The sequence below is a fragment of the Mustela nivalis genome (assembly GCF_964662115.1).
Source record: "Mustela nivalis genome assembly, chromosome: 10".
Classification (NCBI taxonomy): domain Eukaryota; kingdom Metazoa; phylum Chordata; class Mammalia; order Carnivora; family Mustelidae; genus Mustela; species Mustela nivalis.
The window spans coordinates 83108951-83131258 of NC_139029.1; the positions used below are offsets into that span (position 1 = coordinate 83108951).

A 22308-nucleotide genomic window follows, 5' to 3' on the forward strand; every position below is an offset into this window, starting at 1 on the left:
CCAGGATTTTGCTGCTGACCTATTTGGACCCACTTCTCCAGCTATGTCCTTGGCGCTGTTTCCAGCAGATGATCCGATGTTCTGACTTTGGCTCTGTGCCACAAAGCTCTGTAGTAAAAGTGCTCCTGCCTTCTCCTGTGCCTATGAGCCTGACCCAGAATGGTCCAGCGTGGTGTGTTCCCTCATGGTATGGGAGTGTGTGGGGGTGTGACCAGTGTTTGTCTCCTTTGTGTGTTGACTGGAGTCAAAGAATGAGGAAACCTAAATGCTCCTCAGAGTTGCTTCACAAAGTGAAAAATCTCCAAAGGGTATTCAATCATTTACCATTCATTCATTCATTCATTCATTGTCCATTGTGTGCTGGGCTCTGAGAACACTGAGGTAAAAATGACAGACACTGTCTGTCTTCACAGAGTTGAATTAATGGCAAGGGGGGAAATAATGTTAAGGTGGCTTTTTTTTTTTTTTTAAGATTTTATTTATTTATTTGACAGGCAGAGATCTCAAGTAGGCAGAGGGGCAGGCAGAGAGAGAGGGGGGAAATAGGCTCCCCGCTGAGCAGAGAGCCCGATGCGAGGCTCAATCCCAGGACCCTGAGATCATGCCCTGAGCTGAAGGCAGAGGCTTTAACCCACTGAGCCACCCAGACACCCCCCTCTTTTTTTTAAAGACAGCTTTTTTATGTGTGTGATTTATTTCCTATTTAGTTCCATGGTGGACATAGCTGATTCAGGTAAGAGCAATATGACCAAGTTGGGCTGTTCTTAATGGCAGCTATTAATTGATCTCGCAGGGTGATCCTCAGACTGGGGTGAATTTGCCTCTCACCCCCTCCCCAGAGACATTTGGCAATGTGTGGAGACACTTTTGGATGTCACAATTAGGGTAGTGCTACGTGGTGGTTAGAAGTCAGGAATGTTGCTAAACATCCCACAATGCATATCAAACAGTCACCCATGACAAAGAATTATCAAGTCCAAACTGTCAATAGTACTAAGATTGAGAATTCGTGGCTGGTGGGTGTTAATCGGAATGTTATTATTTTTTTTAAAGATTTTATTTATTTATTTGACAGAGATCACAAGTAGGCAGAGAGAGGGGTGGGGGAAGCAGACTCCCTGCTGAGCAGGGAGCCTGATGAGGGGCTTGATCCCAGGACCCTGAGACCATGACCTAAGCCGAAGGCAGAGGCTTAACCCACTGAGCCACCCAGGCGCCCCAATCAGAATGTTTTTGGGAGAGAAACTATTAGGAAGACTTTGTTTAGCCTGATATTCGTTATTATTATGAATGGCTGACATTTACTGAGCCCGTACTATATGCCAGGCATTATGGTAAACACTTTAAATGGATTATCATCTAAAACTCTACAGAGTGGGTATTATTACTAGCTCTGTTTTACAAATGGAGACAGGTTTAGTGGGGTTAAGAAATTGTCCCAAGATCTTTTTGCTAACAAGTGGCAGAGTAGGGAATTGAACCCAAGAAGTCTGGCTCTTCACTCTTTACTACCACAAACAGTTAGCATCTCTATCTTAGAGGCCAAGCCCCCCTTCAGCTGTTCCTTAGCCCATTAGAAATTGCTTTCGTGACAGACTGAGCTGGCTCAGGCCACTCTCCTTCATAGGCATCTCCTGCAAGTCAGAGGGGGAAAAAAAGGTTGACATGACAGTGTATAACTCAACCAATTTGGAAAAGAGACTTTAACCTTACCTAAAACATCAACACTTGGTTTATGATTAATGGTTCTCCCACATGGGGGTGCAGCTGGCACATTAATCTGACCCAATTAAAGAGAATCAACCAAGACTTAGTCTTATCGAATTCAGCTACAATTGTGTTGACACAGAATAAACCACAATACTATAAATAGCAGAATCGAGCCAACAGGCTCTGAGGCCATCAGCATTCATGATCTTACACTTTGGTTTTACTTTTCATTACTTTACTCTTCTGCTTTATTAAGAGCTTCCGGGCAATTTTTGCTAAAAATTTAGGATCAGGTCACATTTTTTGTTTGTTTGTTTTTGTCAGTTGGTGTTTTCTGAAGGCAAAGCAGCAGTCATCCATACCTTTACTTGCATAACAGTGCCGGAAGACTCCTACACTGTAATTCGATCTAGTTCCTCGACCCTATAATCTAACTGATAGAACGTAATCGAACACTGTGTCTGCCCATGTGATAGGGCAGAATTCCTCTGTCTTCTCGCCTGAGTACAACAGGCTTGTGCCACCCAGAAGAATGAAAAGGTAACTCGGAATATGTGGGGTCCTTATAGCCCAAGCGGATATCCTTATGAAGAAGAGGAAGTATGGGCCCCGCAAATTGCAGGTCAGTGTGGAGGGAGGGTGGTTTGGGCCCCAGTAGACTTCTGAAATGACTTGCTCTGAGAAATATATACGTGGATATCCACTTATATATGACTATAAATGAATGTATAAATGAAATGTATAAATGAAATGTGGGCTGTTTTATTTTGAGGTCCTGGAAGTATGTGTGGGTGTGGGTGTCTTTTTACAAAAAGTCAGTTCCCTGGAATTTCTCTCTGGTGGGCTGACCGTGAAAACACCCCTGCATGCAGGGCCAGTAGTGGGTTAAATATCAAGAATGTTGATTTTTTTTTTCTTATTATCTCTGTAGTATAAACTGTTACGTAACGGGGAGGTTGGCAGGTGAAGCGTTTTTGTGGGGAGGTGCCTTTTTCCTTGCTTGTCATTAAGACTGCTTATTACCTTTGTCCCGTATAATTCGATAGATCTCACAGACACTGATGAATCACAGACCCATACCCCTGAAACAAATAATATATTATATGTTAATAAAAAATGTAAAAAAAAAAGATCTCATAGACACTATGGCATTAACCTCCTTTGAATTCCTGGGGAATGGCTGCCTGGCATTTTTTGTTTCTTTTGTTTTATTTATTCTTTTGTCCATTACAAGTTAGAGAGAGGTTACATATATTCAACTGAGCAGTAACACAGGGCGGCTACCATTTATTGACGGCAGTGTGCCAAGGTCGGTACCGATCTGCCTTACATGTGCTCTCTCACTTCATCTGCAGGACGGGTGAAGTCTTACTGATTCTGTTACTTATTTACCCTCCTTCTACAGGGAAGTGAAGCTTTCTTAAGTAATAGGTTGGGTGAAGGCAAGGAGCTTGTTGGAAAGCAGCTAGACTGGGATGTGAATGCCAGTCGGCTGCAAGATGTGCATGATTCACTCCTCTCCCCCACTGGGCTTCCTTCTTAGGCTCGGGCTTTAGCTGAAGAGTTGTGGCCCGTGGAGACAATGGAATAAGAAGTGAAAGAGTAAGAGTCGTGGGAAAGGAGTGGAGCTTTCTTCCAGAAGACTGATTAGATATCATTTTGTTTCTCATTTTTCTCTGCCGGGTTCTGCTTCTGCATTTCACAATGATTCTGAAACTGGCAAATTGCCCTAGGAAGACGGATGGCACTTTCCGAATAGAGAAAACAGTATTTGCGAATTTCATTTTTAAGGGCAGACACTTAAAACGTTTTCCTAGTGTTATCGATCTCAGGCTTATTTCAGATAGAATTTCCTACCCTGTCCTGGTCTCATTAAAAGACAAATAGAAACTTAATTAAGACTCTTAATTAAGAGGCTTAATTATGGGGCACCCGGGTGGCTCAGTCAGTTAAGCATCTGCTTTTGGTTCAGGTCATGATCCCAGGGTCCTGGGGTTGAGCGCCACGTCCGGTTCCCTGCTTCTTGGGGAATCTGCTTCTCCCTCTGCCTGCTGCTTCCCCTGCTTGGGCTCTCTCTCTTTCTCTTTTCAAATAAATAAGTATACAAATAAACAAATACAATCTTTAAAAAAGAGGCTTAGTTACTACTGGTCATTGAGTTATAATTTCTATGCAAAATTTTAGATGTCTTTAGAAAGATGGTTCATAATACTTGGGCTTTGTGATCTTTACTCATACCATAAAACTATAGGAAAATAAGATATGTAGACTCTTGAGTGTTTTCTCATACTTCTTGACTCTTATCTGCTTTTGACTCAGCTGTTATACCTGCCAAATTTTCACCTGATTCATCTGCTAAAGGAGGTTGTAGGGTTGGTAGGGTGATAAGCTGGTGCTTCACTGTAATGTATAGTAACTGCTAATACTTATTGAACACTCAACTATCTGGCCCTGTGTGAAGGCTACGTACTTTACATCACATTATGTCATTCATCCTCACCGCACAATATGTGGGTATTAGTTCCATCCCCATTTTACAGATGATAAAACAGACACATAGAGAGGTTTGGAAGCTAGGTCAGATCACACGGTTTGTGACAGTCTGGACTCAGTCACAGGTCTGACTCCAAGGTCAGCACGCCCATCTTTGCCTCAATGGTGTCTGGGCTTCAGAGGAATGAGGGTGACATGTATGACAGCATTTTTTTCTTTTGTTTTCTACTAAAAATCTGAATGCTTTATTTTTAACCCTGACGCAGACTTAGGTCTATAAGAAACACTAGTAGCCTTCTTTACTGCAAATGGAAGGTTGAGTGATCAGGAAGCACAGGTTTGTGCTGCCACAGTTTAAATGCCTCAACCTGGTGTTAGAAAGTCTCTATTATTTTTCTAGTTTCATATCCCTGAACTTCCTTTCATGCACCCATTGCTCCAGCCACCCTCAGCATACCCCAGACATGCTTCACCTTTTTCTGTAACAAATTTGTCAAGGATTTAATACATGCAAGGCACCCCTTAAATTTGGGGAAATTTAAAGGAGAATAAACAGTCCACCACCTAGTGGGAATAGTAGTCATCCGTGAGATGCCTTTATTGCAGATTTTAGTATGATAAGCATCCCCAAAGAAAAGTACAGATAAGTTTCTATGGGAGCTCAGGAGAGGGAATAATGAAGTCTACCTAAGTCCTTGGCTTCTATGTCCCAGTAGCATTTGAGCTGGCCGTTGGCCAAGAGGATTTTGGCAGGTGGAGCTGGTAGAAAGGGCATCATGGAAGGCACTGAGCTCTGAAGGGCATGAGGTATCCAGGAAGAGACATCGTCCTGGCATGGAAGAGGACGGTATAAAATCAGACATAGTGGAAGATGAGCTTGCAAGGTGTTGGTGGAGAGAGGGCCAAGGGCCTCAAGTTCCTGATAAGGAAATGTGGATTTGGTTCTATAGGTACAGATACCATGAAGCTCCGAAGAGCTTCCCAAGGCCTATAGATTCTCTAAGATCTGCTGCACCCATCCTCCTTACTGCCCTTCTGCTCTCACTCCCTACGCTTCTCCCCTTCGTTCACTCAGCTCCATCCATCCTGATTGTCCGTGACTGCTCCCAGAATGCTCAGGGCTCACTGGTCCGCACTGGATGTTTTCTCTACCTGGAAAAATTATTCCCTATATATTTGCATAGCACACTCCTCTTTTCTCTTTTAGGTCTTTGGTCAAATAACACTTTATCAGAGACATTCCTCTGACTCCTGTTGACCTTAAAAGTAAAACAGCCTGGGTGCCTGGGTTGCTCACTTGGAAGGACCCAACTCTTGGTTTCAGTTCAGGTGGTGATCTTGCTGTCGCAGTATTGAGCCCCAAGCCTCTGGAGATGCTTAGAGTGCTCACCTTTTATCTTTTCAACTTTTTTTTGTCTTTTAAGGCCATGCGCCAAAGCATCACCTGGAATGCTTGTTTTAAAATGCAGATTTCTAGGTATGCCTGGGTGGCTCAGTTGGTTAAGCAGCTGCCTTCGGCTTAGATCATGATCCCTGCGTCCTGGGATTGAGTCCCACATCGGGCTCTGCGGGGAGCCTGCTTCTCCCTCTGACTCTGCCTGCCACTCTGTCTGCCTGTGCTTGCTGTCTCTCTCTCTGACAAATAAATAAATAAAATCTTTAAAAATAAATAAATAAAATGCAGATTTCTAGTACTTACCCTCTGATATAATTATGCTAATAATCCCAGATCACATGTTTAAAAACAGTAAGGTCTGTGTCATTTTCAGACTCTTATGTACTAGTCACAGACACTAAAACTCAAATGGACTCAAAAGGAGAATTTAGTGCCTCAAAAATAAAAATATATCATGTGTAGTTTCTTCCTTCGTAGTTGACCTAGCGATGTCACCAAGTCCTGTTTCTATTCCTCTCTCTGCTCTGCCTTTCAAGGGCTGCCTTTATTCTTGAATTCTACTTGGTGGCAAAAAGGTGGCTACAGTTCTAGATGTTAACTTTTCTCCCCACATCATTCACGATTCAGCTTTTTGGAAATTGCTCTGGCACAGAATTTGGGATTCATTCTTGCTGTTTGGCCTGTTCTGCAAAAGACCTAAGGAGCCTTAAGGAGGAAGAAAGGGGCGGGCAAGTCCAGCTTGATAAATGGTTTATTAAGAGGATTTAGGGACAGAAGCATGTGTTGGGGATCTGCAAGATGAGCAGCTCTCCACCCCTGCACCCAGTAAGCTCCTGCTTTTAAATCCTAGAGCCTGGGTCCTACGTGCTAGGAGACCACTTGGAAGGAAATGTTTGACTCATAGTCCTATCTCCAGAGCAGATCAAGGATGTTATGCCTGCAGGGTATACTTAAGGGTGTGGTTAAACAAGAAGAAAGAATGTGGTAGGGTCCTGTGCTCAAGAAGGCTTCAGGTGATGGAATGATTGTCATGGCAGATTTGTCCAAAATGGCGTGAGACTGGTTCACATAGGCCAAGACCATGTTCCTTCTTCATTCCCAACTTAGTCGTTGTGACCATTATGGGGGATAGGATATGCCGAATGGCTAAGCCAGCCAGAACCCGTGTCTAGAGCGGAGGGGGGCGGCTGAGGTTAACGCTGCCACAACCACATATTTGGTAGTGGTTGAGGGGTGAATGTTTCAAAAGCAGATTAGGGTGCTGTTGGAAGAAGAAGAGGAGAGAGAGGAAGCCAACGTAAGACTAGCTTCATGAAGTCTTTCTCTTTTAGATAGTTGACTTCTGTTCCCAATAAAATGTCCTGATAAAGCACAATGGTGTGGGTTGCTTTCTAGTCTCTATTTGGCAATATTTCCCCCTACCCCTTTCTGTATTTCTTTTCTTTAAAAATTTTATTTAGTTATTTGTCAGACACACACACACACTCACACACACACACACACACACACACACACACACACACACACACACAGAAAGCATAAGCAGGGGGAGTGGCAGGCAGACTGAGAAGCAGGCTCTCCCTCTCATCAGGGAAGCCTGATGTGGAATTCCATCCCAGAACCCTGGGATCATGACCTGAGCCAAAGGCAGATGCTTAACTGACTGAGCCACCCAGGTGCCCCCCTTTCTGTATTTCAAATATTTCAAATATTCATCACTCTCCACAAAAGCCCTACCTTGTCCCGTTTCCCCCTTAGGTGATCCCAACTTCTAATTCATAAAGAAAATAGAGGTAATGAGAGGCAAGTATACCATTTCCACCCCTTGCCAATCCAATTCATGAATTTAAGTACATTTACTCTCATTCATACCACCTCCTTGCTAATCGTAGAGTTGGGGTTGGCAACCTACAGTCTGAGAGCTTGCCATACATTCTTTTTTTTTTTTAAAGATTTTATTTATTTATTTGACAGAGAGAGATCAGAGATCACGAGCAGGTAGAGGCAGGCAGAGAGAAAGGGGGAAGCAGGCTTCCCGCTGAGCGGAGAGCCCAATGCGGGGCTTGATCCCAGGACCCTGAGATCACGACCTGAGCCGAAGGCAGAGCCCTAACCCACTGAGCCACCCAGGCGCCCCTGCCATACGTTTTTGTATATAAAATTATATTGGAAGACATCTATGCCCATTTGTTTATGTATTGTCTATGGCTCTTTTTGCAATTCAAAAGGGTGTTGAGTAGTCGCAACAGAGATCTTCTGACCTAAAAAGCCTAAAATATTTATTATCTGGCTTTTTAAAGAATTTGCTGTTCCCTGTCTTAGAAAATTCAGTGATCCTCATGTGATCAAGGCTAATCTTTCTCATTCTTAATCTTGTCCTCTTCCATTTCTTCAGATTAGTTAGGCTTTCCATCTGGCCTTGGCCTTTGCAACTCCACTCTCCTCTTTCCGTCTAATCTATCAGCGTGCTCAAAGACACCAGCCTTAAAACAATAAAACAAAACAAAACAAAGCATTCCCTTTGTCCTTCAACACTCTCACAGTGCCTGCCTTATCTCTTATTTTCCTTATGACCCAGGATTCTTGAAAGTGTTGTTTTCATGATCTCTCTCCTACTCACCTTCTAGTCACTTCTCAAACTGCTTAGTCTTACTTCTGTCCTCCTTGATTGTTGTTAGTTCATCAGTTAAACTAATCAGTTGATTTAATTAATTATATTTAGTGAATTAGCTAAAATATTTGTTGGGGTACCACCATGTGCCAGATTCTGTTTTAGACTTTGAGGACACAATGGAACCAAATTGGCAGAAGTTCTTGCCATTTGAAATTTGTACTCTAGAGGGGGGGGCGGACATGGAACAAAATAAGTAAAATAACCAGTATGTCAGAAAATGGTAAGTGCTATGGAGACAAATCAGTAAGGGAAGGGAGACAGGGAGCACTGGTGGGGGATGAGAGGTTCATGTGAAAAGATTCTCTGAGAAAATGACATCTGAGCCAAGACTAAAGGGAAATGAGGGTGAGTCCCTCCCTGCCAGAGGGAACAGGAAAGGCAAGAGCCCTGAAATGGGAATCTGTCTGGAATGTTCAAGAAACTGCAAGGACCAGTGTGGCAGTGAACAGGAATAAGGGGCTAAATGATAGAAGGTAGAGTTGGAGGGGTAATGAGAGGCTGGGTCCTGTCCCTTAGGGCTTTTTTCATGCCATTTTAAGACTTTTGGCTTTTACTCTGAATGATTTGGGACAGTATTAGAGGGTTTTGAGCCAAGAAGTGGTAAGATTTGACTTAGCATTTTATAGTATGTATGTATGTATGTATGTATGTATGTATGTATGTATGTATATATGTATGTATTGAGAAAGGGCATGTGCACGGGTCTGGGTGGACAGAAGGAGAGGGAGAGAGACTCTTAATTAAACAGGCTCCACGCAGAGCATGGAGCCCCACGTGGGGCTTGGTCTTACGACCCTGAGAACATGACCTGAGCCAAAATCAAGAGTCAGGCGCTTAACTGACTGAGCCTGCCCGGCCCACCTGACTTAGCCTTTTGATCCTTCCGCTGCTCTGTTAGGACTAGGCTGTAGTTAACACGGGCAGAATGAGGGAAGCTGGTCAGGAGATTGCTGCAGTTCTAGATGATGATGGCTTGGATATGGTTTGGTAGTGAAGAACTGTTCCAGTTCTGAATATACTGTGAAGGCGGCAGTGAAATCACCTCTAATGCAAAGACACTTGTCACTTCTAATTTTCTTTTTCTGTTATTTTTGACATTATATACTCAACACCTCCCCTGGCTGTGGACCCCAGGAGGAGTCCTCAACCAATAGCTGGTAGGAGGTGGGAGATAAATATCAGAGCTCCTTTGCTCTTTGGGTGAACTGGGAGGCAAGTGGTTGTACACCATGACTCAGTGCATCCAGGGGGATCAGCTCCAGTTGCCTACTATGAATGGTGACTGGGTCTGAAGACACACAGGGTACTGGGGTTGCCTTCCCTTTCCTGCCCCATTCCTCCACTCTTTAGATGGCATTCTCGGCTCCTCCCAAATAGATGGCTCATGCTTGATACCTTCTCCAGAATCCGAATCTTGTGGAAACTGAACATACACTACACTGCGCAGTCAGACATATTCTAAAAATTAATAAGGCCTCAGTGGACCCATGTTATGCTATAAATGTTGATTTTCAATTTACAGTTCACATATTTGCAGTTAAAAGCCCCTTCTTAACAAATAGTTTTGGGCAATTATAAAATGGAAAGATTGAGAAAGCTTCCTATTCCAAATAATCCTGAAGCTTTCCTTTTCCACCTGTGAAAATAAGAAATATATATTTTGTCTTCTTCCCATTTCTTTTTATTTTTTTATTTTTTTATTTTTTAAAGATTTTATTTATTTATTTGACAGAGAGAAATCACAAGTAGATGGAGAGGCAGGCAGAGAGAGAGAGAGGAAAGCAGGCTCTCTGCTGAGCAGAGAGCCCGATGCGGGACTCGATCCCAGGACTCTGAGATCATGACCTGAGCCGAAGGCAGCGGCTTAACCCACTGAGCCACCCAGGCGCCCTTCCCATTTCTTTTTAAAAAATATTTATTTATTTATTTATTTATTTATTTACTCATTTATTTAGAGGGAAAGCTTGCATGAGTTGGGGAAGGGTCAGTGGGAGTGGGAGAGAAAGAACCCCAAGCAGACCCCATGCTGAGTGCAGAGCAGGAGGTAGGCCTCCCATCTCACAATCCTGAGATCATGACCTGAGGGGAAATCAAGATCAAGAGTCTGTCTCTTAACGGATTGAAGCACCCAGGGGCCCCAGTGTGCTTCCCATTTCTGACACAGAGCTTCTAAGACTTCGGAATTTCCTGAAGGATAGGAGTGGCAGGAGCATCTTTGCTTATTCATAACAAGTCATACCTGAGTTTATGCTACGAGGTGATTCCTGGGGGGCTCCTAGGTTGCCTCAGGATGGGGCTGGTTACCAGAGGAACAGACCACATGATTAGAGAGTTGGAACTTTCAGCCTCATCCTACACCTCAGGGGGAAGGGAGAAAGTCTGGAGACTGACTTTAGTCATCAATGGCCAATGATAAAAATGGAAATCAGAAAGCTGCTGAGTTGGTGAACACATGGAGGTGCTGGCAGGGTGACACCCCCAGAAAGAGGAGGGAAGGTCTGAGCCCCTCCCCCATTCTTGGCCTTATGTATGGTTTGGTGGTTCCTGATTTCTATGCTTTGTAATCAACTGGTGATCGGAAGTAAAATGTTTTCCTGAGGACTGTCAGCTTTTCTAGGAAATTACTGAATGTGAGGAGGGGGTTGTGGGCACCCCCAATTTATAACCAGTTGGTCAGTACAGGTGGACTGGAATCTGAAGCAGAGCTGTCTCTCGGAACTGAGCCCTTCATCTGTGCCGTCTGTGCCGACTCCAGGTAGACAGTAGCAGAAATGAAGCTGGTGTCTGCGGAGACTTGGACAATTGCTTGGTTTGGAAAGCAACCACATATTTGGTGTGAGAAGTGTTGTGGATAGAAACAGGAGAGAACCACCAAAACCTAAATTCTTTTAAAAGGGTATGTTTTCTGCATTTGAAAGGCATTAGCACACTAGGAACTTTGCCTGCTACAGGGATGAGAGCAAAGATCTGATTTCAGATCAGGTATATTCGTTCTATGTGGTTTCTAATCATGTAAAATCTAGGAAATTATTAATTAGACAGTAATTCTCAGTGCTTTTAAGAGATTTTCCTTTTGGAGCACTTTAGAAAGTTATTCAACCTAGAATCTGAAGTAGATTATTTTATAGTCAAAGTAGTTAGGGACAGTCAACATGTCATATAAGAAATCAAGTAATTAGGGGCACCTGGGTGGCTCAGTGGGTTAAAACCTCTGCCTTCAGCTCAGGTCATGATCTCAGGGTCCTGGGATCGAGCCCCACATTGGGCTCTCTGCTCAGCAGGGAGCCTGCTTCCTCCTCTCTCTCTCTTCTCTGCCTGTCTCTCTGCCTACTTGTGATCTCTATCTGTCAAATAAATAAATAATAAAAAAATCTTAGAAAAAAATCTAGAACGTTTAAAAAAAAATCAAGTAATTAAATCATTTGTGTTAATTTATTATTTCTAAAAGTTTTTAAAAAAGTTTTTAAGAAATCAAATGCTTACAAATCCTAATTTACTTTGACAGTTAATTAAAATATTTTAATCAAGTGTAATTCTTGTATATCCTATTTTTCACATTTGCTTAGGGTCTTTGTACTAAAAATACTCTCAGTATAGAAGAAATATATAGTGTCTTATCCACATTTACCTCCAATATATGCAAATTAAATTTCAGGAATCTCAGACAGCTCTTCCCTTTATGCACCTAATTATGTTCTGTAAAAAAACAGGTGAGTTTGGGGCGCCTGGGTGGCTCAGTGGATTCAACCATCTGCCTTCAGCTCAGGTCATGATCCCAGGGTCCGGGATGGAGTCCCTCATAGGGCTCTCTGCTCAGCGGGGAGCCTGCCTCCTCCTCTCTCTCTGCCTGCCTCTCTGCCTACTTGTGATCTTGTAATCTCTGTCTGTCAAATAAATAAATAAAATCTTTAAAAAACAACAACAAAAAACACAGGTGAGTTCTACTTTGTCTTTTTAATAGTGAAAGCAAAAAAAAAAAAAAAAAAAAAAGAAGAATGGAAGATCCTATTAAGTGAGCCAAAGTCTGTATTCTTGTTATAATTCTGGTTCTTTGAGGATTAATGGAGTAAGCTCCAATCTGTTTACAATTAGTTTAAATACTTCTCAGACTATTTCTGGCAATTTTAAAATCCCTACCTGACTAGGCTTTGCCTACTTAATTATATTTCATTTTGGGGCCCCATTACCCTCTGGATAAAGTTCAAATTTTTAACCTTTTGTACCAAGATTCTTTTCCCTTTCCTCCCACTTCATTCTCTATGCTGGAGCCAAATGGAACTTTGAACCAGCCTTTTCTCTATTGCATCCCGGGCTATGCACACCTCGTTCCCTCAGTCTGGGGCTTTGACTTTGTGTCTTTCTCCTTCCCATTTTCCTGCCGCCTTCCTCCCTCTATAGGATGGCTTTCTCCACCTGGTTAGCTCCTATTCAACCTTCAAGTCTAGGATTCTCTGGTGTTTTTGTTTGGGCTGTGTTCTTGATTTTATTATTTTTTTATTTTTAAAATTTAAAAAAAAAGACTTTATTTATTTATTTGACAGAGAGAGAGATCACAAGTAGGCAGAGAGACAAGCAGGGAGAGAGGGAAAAGTAAGCTCCCTGCTGAGCAAAGAGCCCGATGTGGGGTCTGTGGGGCTCGATCCCAGGACCCTGAGACCATGACCTGAGCTGAAGGCAGAGGCTTAACCCACTGAGCCACCCAGATGCCCCATATGTTCTTGATTTTAATCCTAGCACTTGGCACAATGCTAACTAACTAACTAACATGGTACACAGTATTTGCTAAATTAATGGATGCATAAATATGAAAATGTATATTTGATGTTATGAGAAATAAAACATAATTATGAAGAGAGATATTTAATCTAAAATATATGTTGACATATTTTAGGATAAGCAGAAATTATTTTTGTTTATGTGCATGTCAAATTATTCATATCATGTTTATCCCAAAATCATAAAGACAAATTATACTTCAGATATACTCTGAAGAATGACATAGATCCTAATGTAGGAAGGCTTGGAAGGCCTTGGAAGACATAAAGTATATTTTTCCTCCATGGAAATCAATGCAAGTATAGGTGTTAATGACAACAGCAAGAATAACCATCAGTTCAGTGATTAGTTTATGGAAAAGATTATTTTCTCCTGGAGTTGCTACACAGAGGTGGGCACCAGAAACCTAGAGTTCCAAAGGGGCATCAAGGGTCCCCATGGGAACTGCAGGGAACAACACTTGTGCCCCAGGCTTCTGGAACAGAACGATTAAAAGAATGTGAGCCAGAGTGGGGGAATTTAGGAATCCACTGAGGAAGCCTGAATGGAGTCATTGGCCCCCGTTGCACTCTAGGGATAGTACCATGGCTACAAGCAGTCCGAAATGAAAGACAATGTTAACTTGTGCCTTGTGGGGATGTCGTCAGTTGATAAAAAGAACCTCTCTGTGAGTGTCTATTTTGCTTATGTTATTGGCAAGGGGTAACTTAAGCAAAAATACCTAGATCCAAAGAAATATAATAGTTTGAGTCTTGTGAATATCCGATTTTGGAAATAATTTTATATTTAATATAAGCTTTAACATTAATAACAAATATTTAGACAATGGCAGCACATCATGGTACTCTTATTTAATTCTACTATTATTCCTGTGAATTAGAAATTATTATAATATCTATTTAATGTCAGAGGAAACAGTCTAAGATTATATACACAGTTGGTGATAGAGCAATACCTGAAGCCTGGCTTCTGATTATAAATCCAGTATTTTTCCCATGACTCCAGCTGCAAATGACTGCTTTACATATTGAAGTGATTCAGGTAAGTTCATTTCCCAACATTTTAATTACTAATTTATCCAGTCATGCTCTATATATTTTTAGAGCATCCATTTTGTGGCAGTTTCCTCATCTATAAAATGGCAATAATAATAGAACTTATCTCATAGGGAACTGATGTGAGAGCTGAGCTATAAATTGTGTGCCTGGTTTTCAATAAAACTTAATTGTTATTATTTTTCTGATAGAAACGTATACAGAATATAGTAGTATAGTATAAATTAAATGGGCATGTGAGGGAACATTAGAAACTTGAAACCACAATATGTCACTAAAGTGATGGTAATGAGGAGTGAGTAGTGGCACACAGAATATTATTTTGGTGGTGATGGGGGTGAGGAATGGCACACAGAATATTATTTTATATATTTTTGGAGAAAAAATGTTCATTTTTAAATTTCCTCTCCAAAAAAAGAGTAGGAATGACAAGTGTAGCTGGATAAATTCTGCAAGTTTTGTTTAAAAAGTTTTATTTATTTATGAGAGAGTGTGATGGGGAAACGGGAGAGGGAGAAAGAAACTCCAAGTAGACTCTGTGCTGAGCATAAAGCCTGATGTGGGTTTGATCTTATGATCCTGAGGTCAGGACCTTAGCCCAAACCAAGAGTCAGATACATAATCAATTGTGCCATCTAGGCACCCCACATTCTGTAAGTTTTAAAACTGTATTGAGTGTTAGTCTATTTGAAAAATGTGGTAAATTGACCAGTAAGTTGAGCACCATTAAGTTTATCAACCTAGCTATGGAACTTTCTTTCACCTTCTAAAAATTATGTCATTCTTTACCAGCTGCATCAGTCAAGGATAAGATGATTATTGAATTGAATTTTTATTGTTAATGTTCACTAAATTTCTCAAACTATGTTCTATAGAATAATGGTTATGCTATTAAAAATAGACAATTCAGATTTTTAGAGAAGCCATATGACAACAAGAGATAATGCAACATCTCTTATTTTTCCATTCTGAGCTTAAATTATTTCAATATTTTCTCTAAAATCTTGAAGGAAAGATATTTGGCATATACATTATTATTGCTTGACATTTTATCATCTCAAAAGTTTAAGAACCCATGAGCTAAACAATGTAAGATGAGCTAAGTTAGGAGAAAATTGAGAAAAGATTATTGGTATTAGCGCAAATAATGAATACTGGTCTTATTTCTACCACGGGTCAGCTATGTGACTTCAGAAAATTAATTACCCTGGACCATGGGGGTAATTGATTCTTCTTCTCTTTTCTTTCCTCTAACTGCCCCATCATTTTTTATGAGTGGAATATTTTGTAGTAGCTCTCCATGCTACCCAGCACTCTCCCCTCCCATCCCCAGGTAGGGCCTCTGCTACCTTAGGCTCTACCAGGGTGTCTGTTTGAAAACTGGAACTAGCTGATCTGCCAGGTCCTTCCAGGTTCTTACCATCTTTGATTCTGGTTGGGAGTTCTTAAACATGCATTGGTGATCAATGTGATGCAGAATATGGCTGGGTCAGTCCACGATTTTAGCATCTGTGGGCAACTATTTCATGGTCACTTTATCTACATATTTTTGGTATTCTGATTGTTCTGTAATAATAGTTTGTGATTGTAACTATATATATGTATAAAGCTAAAGATTACTTTAAATTATTTTGGCACCTAGCAAGGAATCAAAATATTTAAACAATTCAAATTACTTTGAATTTTAAATTACTCAGAAAGATAGGTTTCCTTGTTTCACAGTTAAATTGAAAATTAATTTTTAGAAAGAATTCAAAGTACATATTCTAAATATTTTTTTACTTATGACTGAAAAAGCAACTAAAAGCACATTCCCATTATATATTCTAATAAGAAATGATGCTTTGAATAGTATAATAAATGTCACAGTTATCAGGTCTTTGATTAGCCTAAGCAACTTTTTCCTTGTCGTTCTCCAACAAGAGAGAAGAGTGTCCTTTTTTTTGCAGTTAAATGATAAAATTTGGTTCTTTTACATTTTTCATCACATTTGTTCTCATCTGAATCTTCTATCAGTGCTTTTTTCTGATCTTAGAACTAGTCACACTAAGTCATCACTGGCCTGCATTCAGTTCTGGAACACAATTTATAAGGGATATAGACAAATTGGAAAAGAAAGTCACTGGACTTGAAGCCCTGCAATTTTAGAAAAGGTTGAAAAAAATGGGGATTTTAATCTAGGGAAGACTATGAGGAAGCCGTGGCCCAGAGAAGCTGCCTTTGCATTTTTGAAGAGGTGTTATGTGCATGAATGACTACGGGTGTTCAGTATGGCCCCACCAGCCATATTTTGGTGACATATTTTGAAGCTACCTCCTAGAGTGAGTTTTCCAGTTCTGCAGGTACACACACTGGTCCGTACACTGTCTCTCAGTGCGTGAGAGACAGGATTCAAGTGATGTTTGTAGAGTTACTGTTGTTGAGACACTTTTGTACTGACCTGCTAGAATTCTCTGTATAACATTACCTTCCTTTTCTTCTTTGAGTGACATTTAATTTTCTCAGTATTTTCTTTATGTGTGAAATGACTTTCTTTATTGTTGTTTAAAATTAAAGTCATTTCTGGGGCGCCTGGGTGGCTCAGTGGGTTAAAGCCTCTGCTTTCAGCTTGGGTCATGATCCCGGGGTCCTGGGATTGAGCCCCACATCGGGCGCTCTGCTCAGCGGGGAGCCTGCTTCCTCCTCTCTCTCTGCCTGCCTCTCTGCCTACTTGTGATCTCTCTCTGTCGAATAAATAAATAAAATCTTTAAAAAAAAATTAAAGTCATTTCCTAACACTTTTATTAAGTTGGATGATTGGAAAAAGTTTCTTCCATTATCTTCCTCCATTGACTGAAATCATGCCTTTATTATGAAACTGCAGCCCATAGGAACACTGACCTCAGGATAATTGAGGGAATAAAGTGTTTTATGATGTCACTAGAACCTTGGCGTGGATGTGTGCTGTGCGTGCACTAACTTGTTTACAGTTTTTCTTGTAGAATATTCCATATCTTTTACATTGTGCAGATTTTGGTTTAGAGAGATTTGATTATACTGATAATCACTTATTTGTCTTTTGTGCAACATTAAAATATTAGAAAGTCCTTAAGAATTTCATTATAATATCCATATTGTAAATGTGATAAAGAAAAAGAAAGTTTTTCATTTTGAGTTCTTAATTTTAAGAACTTCTATTTGTTCTGGTCGTAATTCACTTTTCATGACCAAGATTTCTGAGCCAGAGAATTATATGAAAGGTTTTTGTAAATTCATTTTAGAAAATAACAAGAGGAAGTTCAGTTAAAGTTGCTTTCTCTGAAAATGCAGATTTAGAGTTCATTTCACTAGACTATATAATGAAATTAGAAGTTTATGTGTTGTATGAGAATTGAACTTCTTTTTTTCACTCAATTTTTCTAAAACAGTACTGGGATGAGAGGTTTTTCGGAAATTTTGCAAGTGAATTTAGATTCTACACAAATGTTAAATAAGCAAATTTGGAAACAGATTACCACCGCTGAATTCAGACTTCTGAACAAAAGAGTTAAGTTTACTGAGACATTCATTTGCTTTCCTTTGCCATCTTTCACATGAAAAAAACTGTTAGAATTTTTCAATACAATAATTTGATTTGGCCAACATGGTTGTTAACACCAGATTGTAAGACTGGGGTAATATCAGGCAAAATTCAAGTAATTGAATGAGCGAGGACAACATATTTGAGAGATGTTTTCCTCTTTTAGAACTCCATAGCCATTGCCAGTGGCCTGTAAGACATGGAATGCATCTCAACACAGAACACTCACTACAATTCATCTTTCAGGACTTTTATAGTTTCAAAAACTCTTGAGATTTTTTTTTTTTTTTCAAGTGAAGATTAGAGTATAGACGGTGCTGTTTGGGTATAGGGTATCAGAGGTGCTCTTTAATGATTCTTCCAGCTTTACATTTTTGTGGTCTAAAGAACTGGATGTTAGGTTTTTCTTTTTACTCTCTTACAAGGACATGTTTGATTAGAATTGAGATGTTCTATTTTTTCTGAATACCTATGAAATACATCCATATATTTTTCTTATTCTAGCAATGAAAAAAAAAATCAAACCAATCAGGCTTCCAAAAAGCACCTTCTATTTGCTTTCCGTTACAGTGTCGCTTTTTGGAAGAGTTAGCAAAGCTGACTAAAGGGGTTAAGACCAAGGAGTTGAGTTCTCCACGCTCGCCTCAAAGCGCTCCTTGCAAGCTGGCGGGGCGGCTCTTCACGGGTGCGCCCCCTTTCTCCCGAAGGCGGGCGCAAATCCCTCTCTGGGTCTGGAGAAACCACTCAGGGCGCATGCTCTTCTGATGATGGAGCCGTAGCGCCATTTTCATATCCAAGGGACTGTCCTCTAATTAGGCGCGTCCGCAGGGCACCCGGCAATAAAGTTGTTCAGTGTGAGGAGCTTCCCAGAAACAAGACAAGGGCTTTTTGAGGCGACCCACTCCCTGCAGCGCTTCAGCGAAGACTACCTAAAGAGATTCTTTTGTGTTAATTTCCCCCGTGTTCTAGTGGCCCTCTCCGGTGTCGCCTGTTCCGCCGGTCTCGCTCCCTCGCCCCCCTCCTGAGCCGAAGCAATGTAGATGTTAGGCATTTTGCGCCCGCAGTGGTGGCCCCACTGAGAGGACATGGGGGGATCGGATGGGAAGGTTTCCCCCCGTGAGAACAAAGCACAAATTATACAAAAGTCAGTGTGTGTAGAGGAAATCGGTACATGTTCTTTGGAGCGGGGAGGTAGCGCTTCTTTTAAAAACTTTATCATTTTTTAAATAAAGATGAAGATCCGTCAGTGGTGGAGGGAATGCGGAGTGCTTGAAAGATTTGCTAATAGGAGGCTGGGCCGGAGATCTGAGGTATTAAGAGTGTGTGTGTGTGTGTGTGTGCGCGCGCGCGCGCTCGCGTGCTCAAGAGTTTAGGAGAACGTGGGTGAGGGCGAGAGAGAGACGGAGACGAAAAATCTAAGAAGGCTTAGTGGGTGCAGAAAAGGGGGCGCCGGCGCATCCTTGCCAGTGAAGCCGAAAGAGCGCCCTTCCCGACATCCACTCCCTACTCCACCGTTTCATTCATAAGTTTCTGGTCTGGAGGCCCCGCCCGGCTCCCCTGGGCCCAGAGCCCCGTTTCCTGCACAGCAATTGGAGGACGGCAACAAAGCCTTAGCAACTGGCTCCTAGTGACCCGCGGGGCGCCTGGTAACTGGGGCGCGGGGCCCGCACCGAGAAAGGAGCGGGGCTGTCCCTTTAAGGGATGGCCGCAGAGCCGTGAAAGTGGAGGGGGCTGAGGGAGGGCGGGGAGGAAGGTCTGAGGGCGGACCTAGGGGGGAGGAGGAGGAAGAGTTGCTGCTGAAAGGAGGTGGCGAAGGAGGAGCCGGAGCAGCTGCTGCCAGCCGGCGGGCACCAGAGTCCTGCCCGCTGTCGCACGAGTAGCCACGGGCGCGATCGGGGCCAGACGTCTCCTCCTCCATGATCACTTTGGGAGCGGGGGGAAGACTTTGCCCGGCTGTGAGAGCTGGTCTGCGTTTCCCTGGCGCCGCGGCGGCGGAGCAGCAGCAGGAGCCGGGTCCGAATCGGAGCGGCCACAGCCTGGGGCGTGTGCGCCCCGCGCGGAGCGGGCTCGGGTTCCCCACGGAATGTCCCCGGGGCGCCCCGCGCGCTGACCCCCCAGCCGCCTCCGCCTTCGGCGCCTGCTGCCTCTCTCGGGCGGGCTCGGTGTTCGGGACTGCAAGCTTCCCGGCTCCTGGGCAGTGGGGAAGCCCCCGGGGGCGGGTGACCTCAGCTGGCCACGACCTAGTCCTCCCCCGTGCGTATCTCGCTTAAGATGGCAGCGGAGTCAGGGGAACTAATCGGGGCTTGCGAGTTCATGAAAGGTGAGCAGCAGCCGCTCCGCATCCTCCAACCCTCCCTCGCCCCCAACTCTTCACTTCTACCCCTACGTCCCAACCGCTGTCTCCGGCTTTCCCCGGGCCCCTGGTGTCCTGCAGCCGCTGCGCGCGCGCTCGTCCCCTCTCTGTACTACCTTCTCCCCGAGGACCCCCTGCTTCCGGCTTCTCTGTCTTTCTTGCGTCCCTGGTTCCCTCTGCAGCTCCCTCGGATGGCCTTCCCGCCCGGTAATGGGACAGCGCCGGTTTCGGTCCGGCTTCTGCACACAGCAGCCCGTGGGGATCCTGCTCCGGTTGATTTTTTCCGTCTCCTTTATCCTGCTCTTGATCGCCTCGGTTTTCGGGACACCCCCCAGTCACACCTCCCTGTCTCTTCCTCCCTTCCTCTTCTTGAAGTCTTCGGAGCTGCAGGCTCGCCTCTCTTCCCCTTCCGCAGCTGCTGAGGTCTGGAGATGTCTGAGCCAAACTTGCATCTCCAGTTCTACGGGTACCCCCAGCTTCTGTCCGCTCCTGCTGGCCTGAAACTGGGGAGATGTGGGAACTCTGCCCCCACCCTCAGCCCCTAGCTGAGTGTCTCATTTGGGTCCCCTTCTCACCTCTCTGTTGTGCTCTTGGGTCTCTGGGTTTCTGGGAGAGATCAGGTTTCTGCAAGAATTCCACGTGTTACTGGGGTCTTTAAATAATGGGTAGCAGTTATTATTTTGATCTTTCGTGTATTATCACCACTCTCCACGTTCAGCTGCCCTACTTCTCATATGTTTTCTCCCGTCTTTTAAACTTGTCTTTCAGATCGATTATATTTTGCTACTTTAAGGAATAGACCAAAAAGCACTGTAAATACCCACTATTTCTCCATCGATGAGGAGCTGGTCTATGAAAAGTAAGTTTCTATTTTTTTTTTTTTTTTTCTCAGTCTTTTAGCCTGTTGGCTCTTTGGTGAGGGAACCCTATGCACCTTTATGGCAGTTTTAGTCACATACCCCCCTCCCCCCACAAGTGGTGTGAGTCACAATACCATTTTTTAAAGACTCAGGTGCTTGGGGAGAGGTGCAGGCAAAGTTAACATAATGTGAACCTGTCAACACCCCACTCCTTTTAAACCTTTGTCTGTATTAGCTCTTCTTGCCACCACCACAAATTGCAACTTTCTGTTACCTAACACTCCCCAGAGTAGGACCAGGGAGACTCTCTGTCCTTGCTAGCCGCTGTAATTGGCCTGTGAATCAGCCGGGGAGTATTTATGGGGCACCCACAGAGTACAGGGAAGTGTGTGTATTAGGAGCACTTCAGCTTTCCAGTTCACAAGGCTTCTGTTGTCTCGCAGGATGTTTTTGTTTCTGCAGCTCGTTTTTGGAAAGTGGGACATGTTTGGCTGGAGGTAGCTGTACCCACGTCTTATCTATGAGTAAGGTTTTACCTGTGTGAGAAATTATTGGGTGATTTTCTTTGGGTGCCCCCAAGCTTCAGAGTATTACTTTCTTTGTCTTTGAGGAAGTGGTATGGGAGTGCTGATTTACTTTCTTCGGTTACTTTGCCTCTGTGGGATTAGGATTTGAGAGTGTAAAATAAGAATAGGGAACCGTTTTCTGTGAAAAGCAATTAATTTACAGGGAAAGGATTATCTTAGTACTTTTAAGGGCAGTAAAAATTTAATTAAAGAGAGATAAACCTCCACTCAATAAAAGCAACAGATAATAAAGAATAGGAAGGCTGAACTGACTTGAGTGTGTTCTCCTTAAAAGAGCTGGTGTTGCAGAGTAGTCCAATATATTTTAACTTAAACATTTGAATTTGACTTTTGTTGTTTAACCAAACATGCAATCACATGAACAGAGTTTAATGAACCATAGTGAGCTTCCTCGGACTTGTCACCTTAAAAGGGATTTTGGCTGATCTGCCTAAGGATTTGTAGGTACCACCCAGGCATTTGAGGAGTGAAAGTATTCTCCACTTTTAGGAGCATTATCTTTTATTTGAGGGCAAACCATCTTTAACTGTCCCTTCACCATAGGGATTTTTGAAACTGGGGTCTTGGGGAATTTCTCCTAGTGGTGCTGGAGGCAGGAGGCTTCTTGAATGGCTGAAGGCTGAAGTGGGAATGAAAGAGCCCTTTGCTGCTGCTTATGAATGCCCAGAGTTGCGGCGGCAATGAGGTCTAAATCCGTGGTGTCAGATTACAGCTCTGCCCCTAGACAGAATGGAGGACTGCCGGGCCTGCTCCCTGACCCGGGGTACCTGGATGACATCACTGCTGTTTGTTGAGTGTGCACTCTGTTGTTGGCAATGTGCATTGTTGTGGCTTTGTTTTCATGA

The 22308-nt window shown here is 42.9% G+C and overlaps 1 protein-coding gene across 8 annotated transcripts in view; it reads left to right on the plus strand.

The window, feature by feature from the left end:
* The first annotated feature begins 14018 nt into the window (after window positions 1–14018).
* CDC14A (cell division cycle 14A) overlaps window positions 14019–22308 on the plus strand; it is a 179631-nt gene continuing 171341 nt past the window's right edge. Inside the window, exons 1-2 of one of the 8 annotated variants that reach the window (XM_082686498.1) lie at window positions 14019–14090; window positions 20785–20875. Coding sequence is in view for 7 of the 8 variants with exons in the window: in XM_082686495.1 (XP_082542621.1) it covers window positions 19935–19983; window positions 20785–20875 (140 nt within the window). In the remaining variant the exon portion in view is untranslated. Of the gene's footprint in view, window positions 14091–19419; window positions 19984–20784; window positions 20876–22308 lie in introns of those variants that run through there. The other 7 variants (XM_082686495.1, XM_082686497.1, XM_082686494.1 and 4 more) reach the window with 7 other exon arrangements.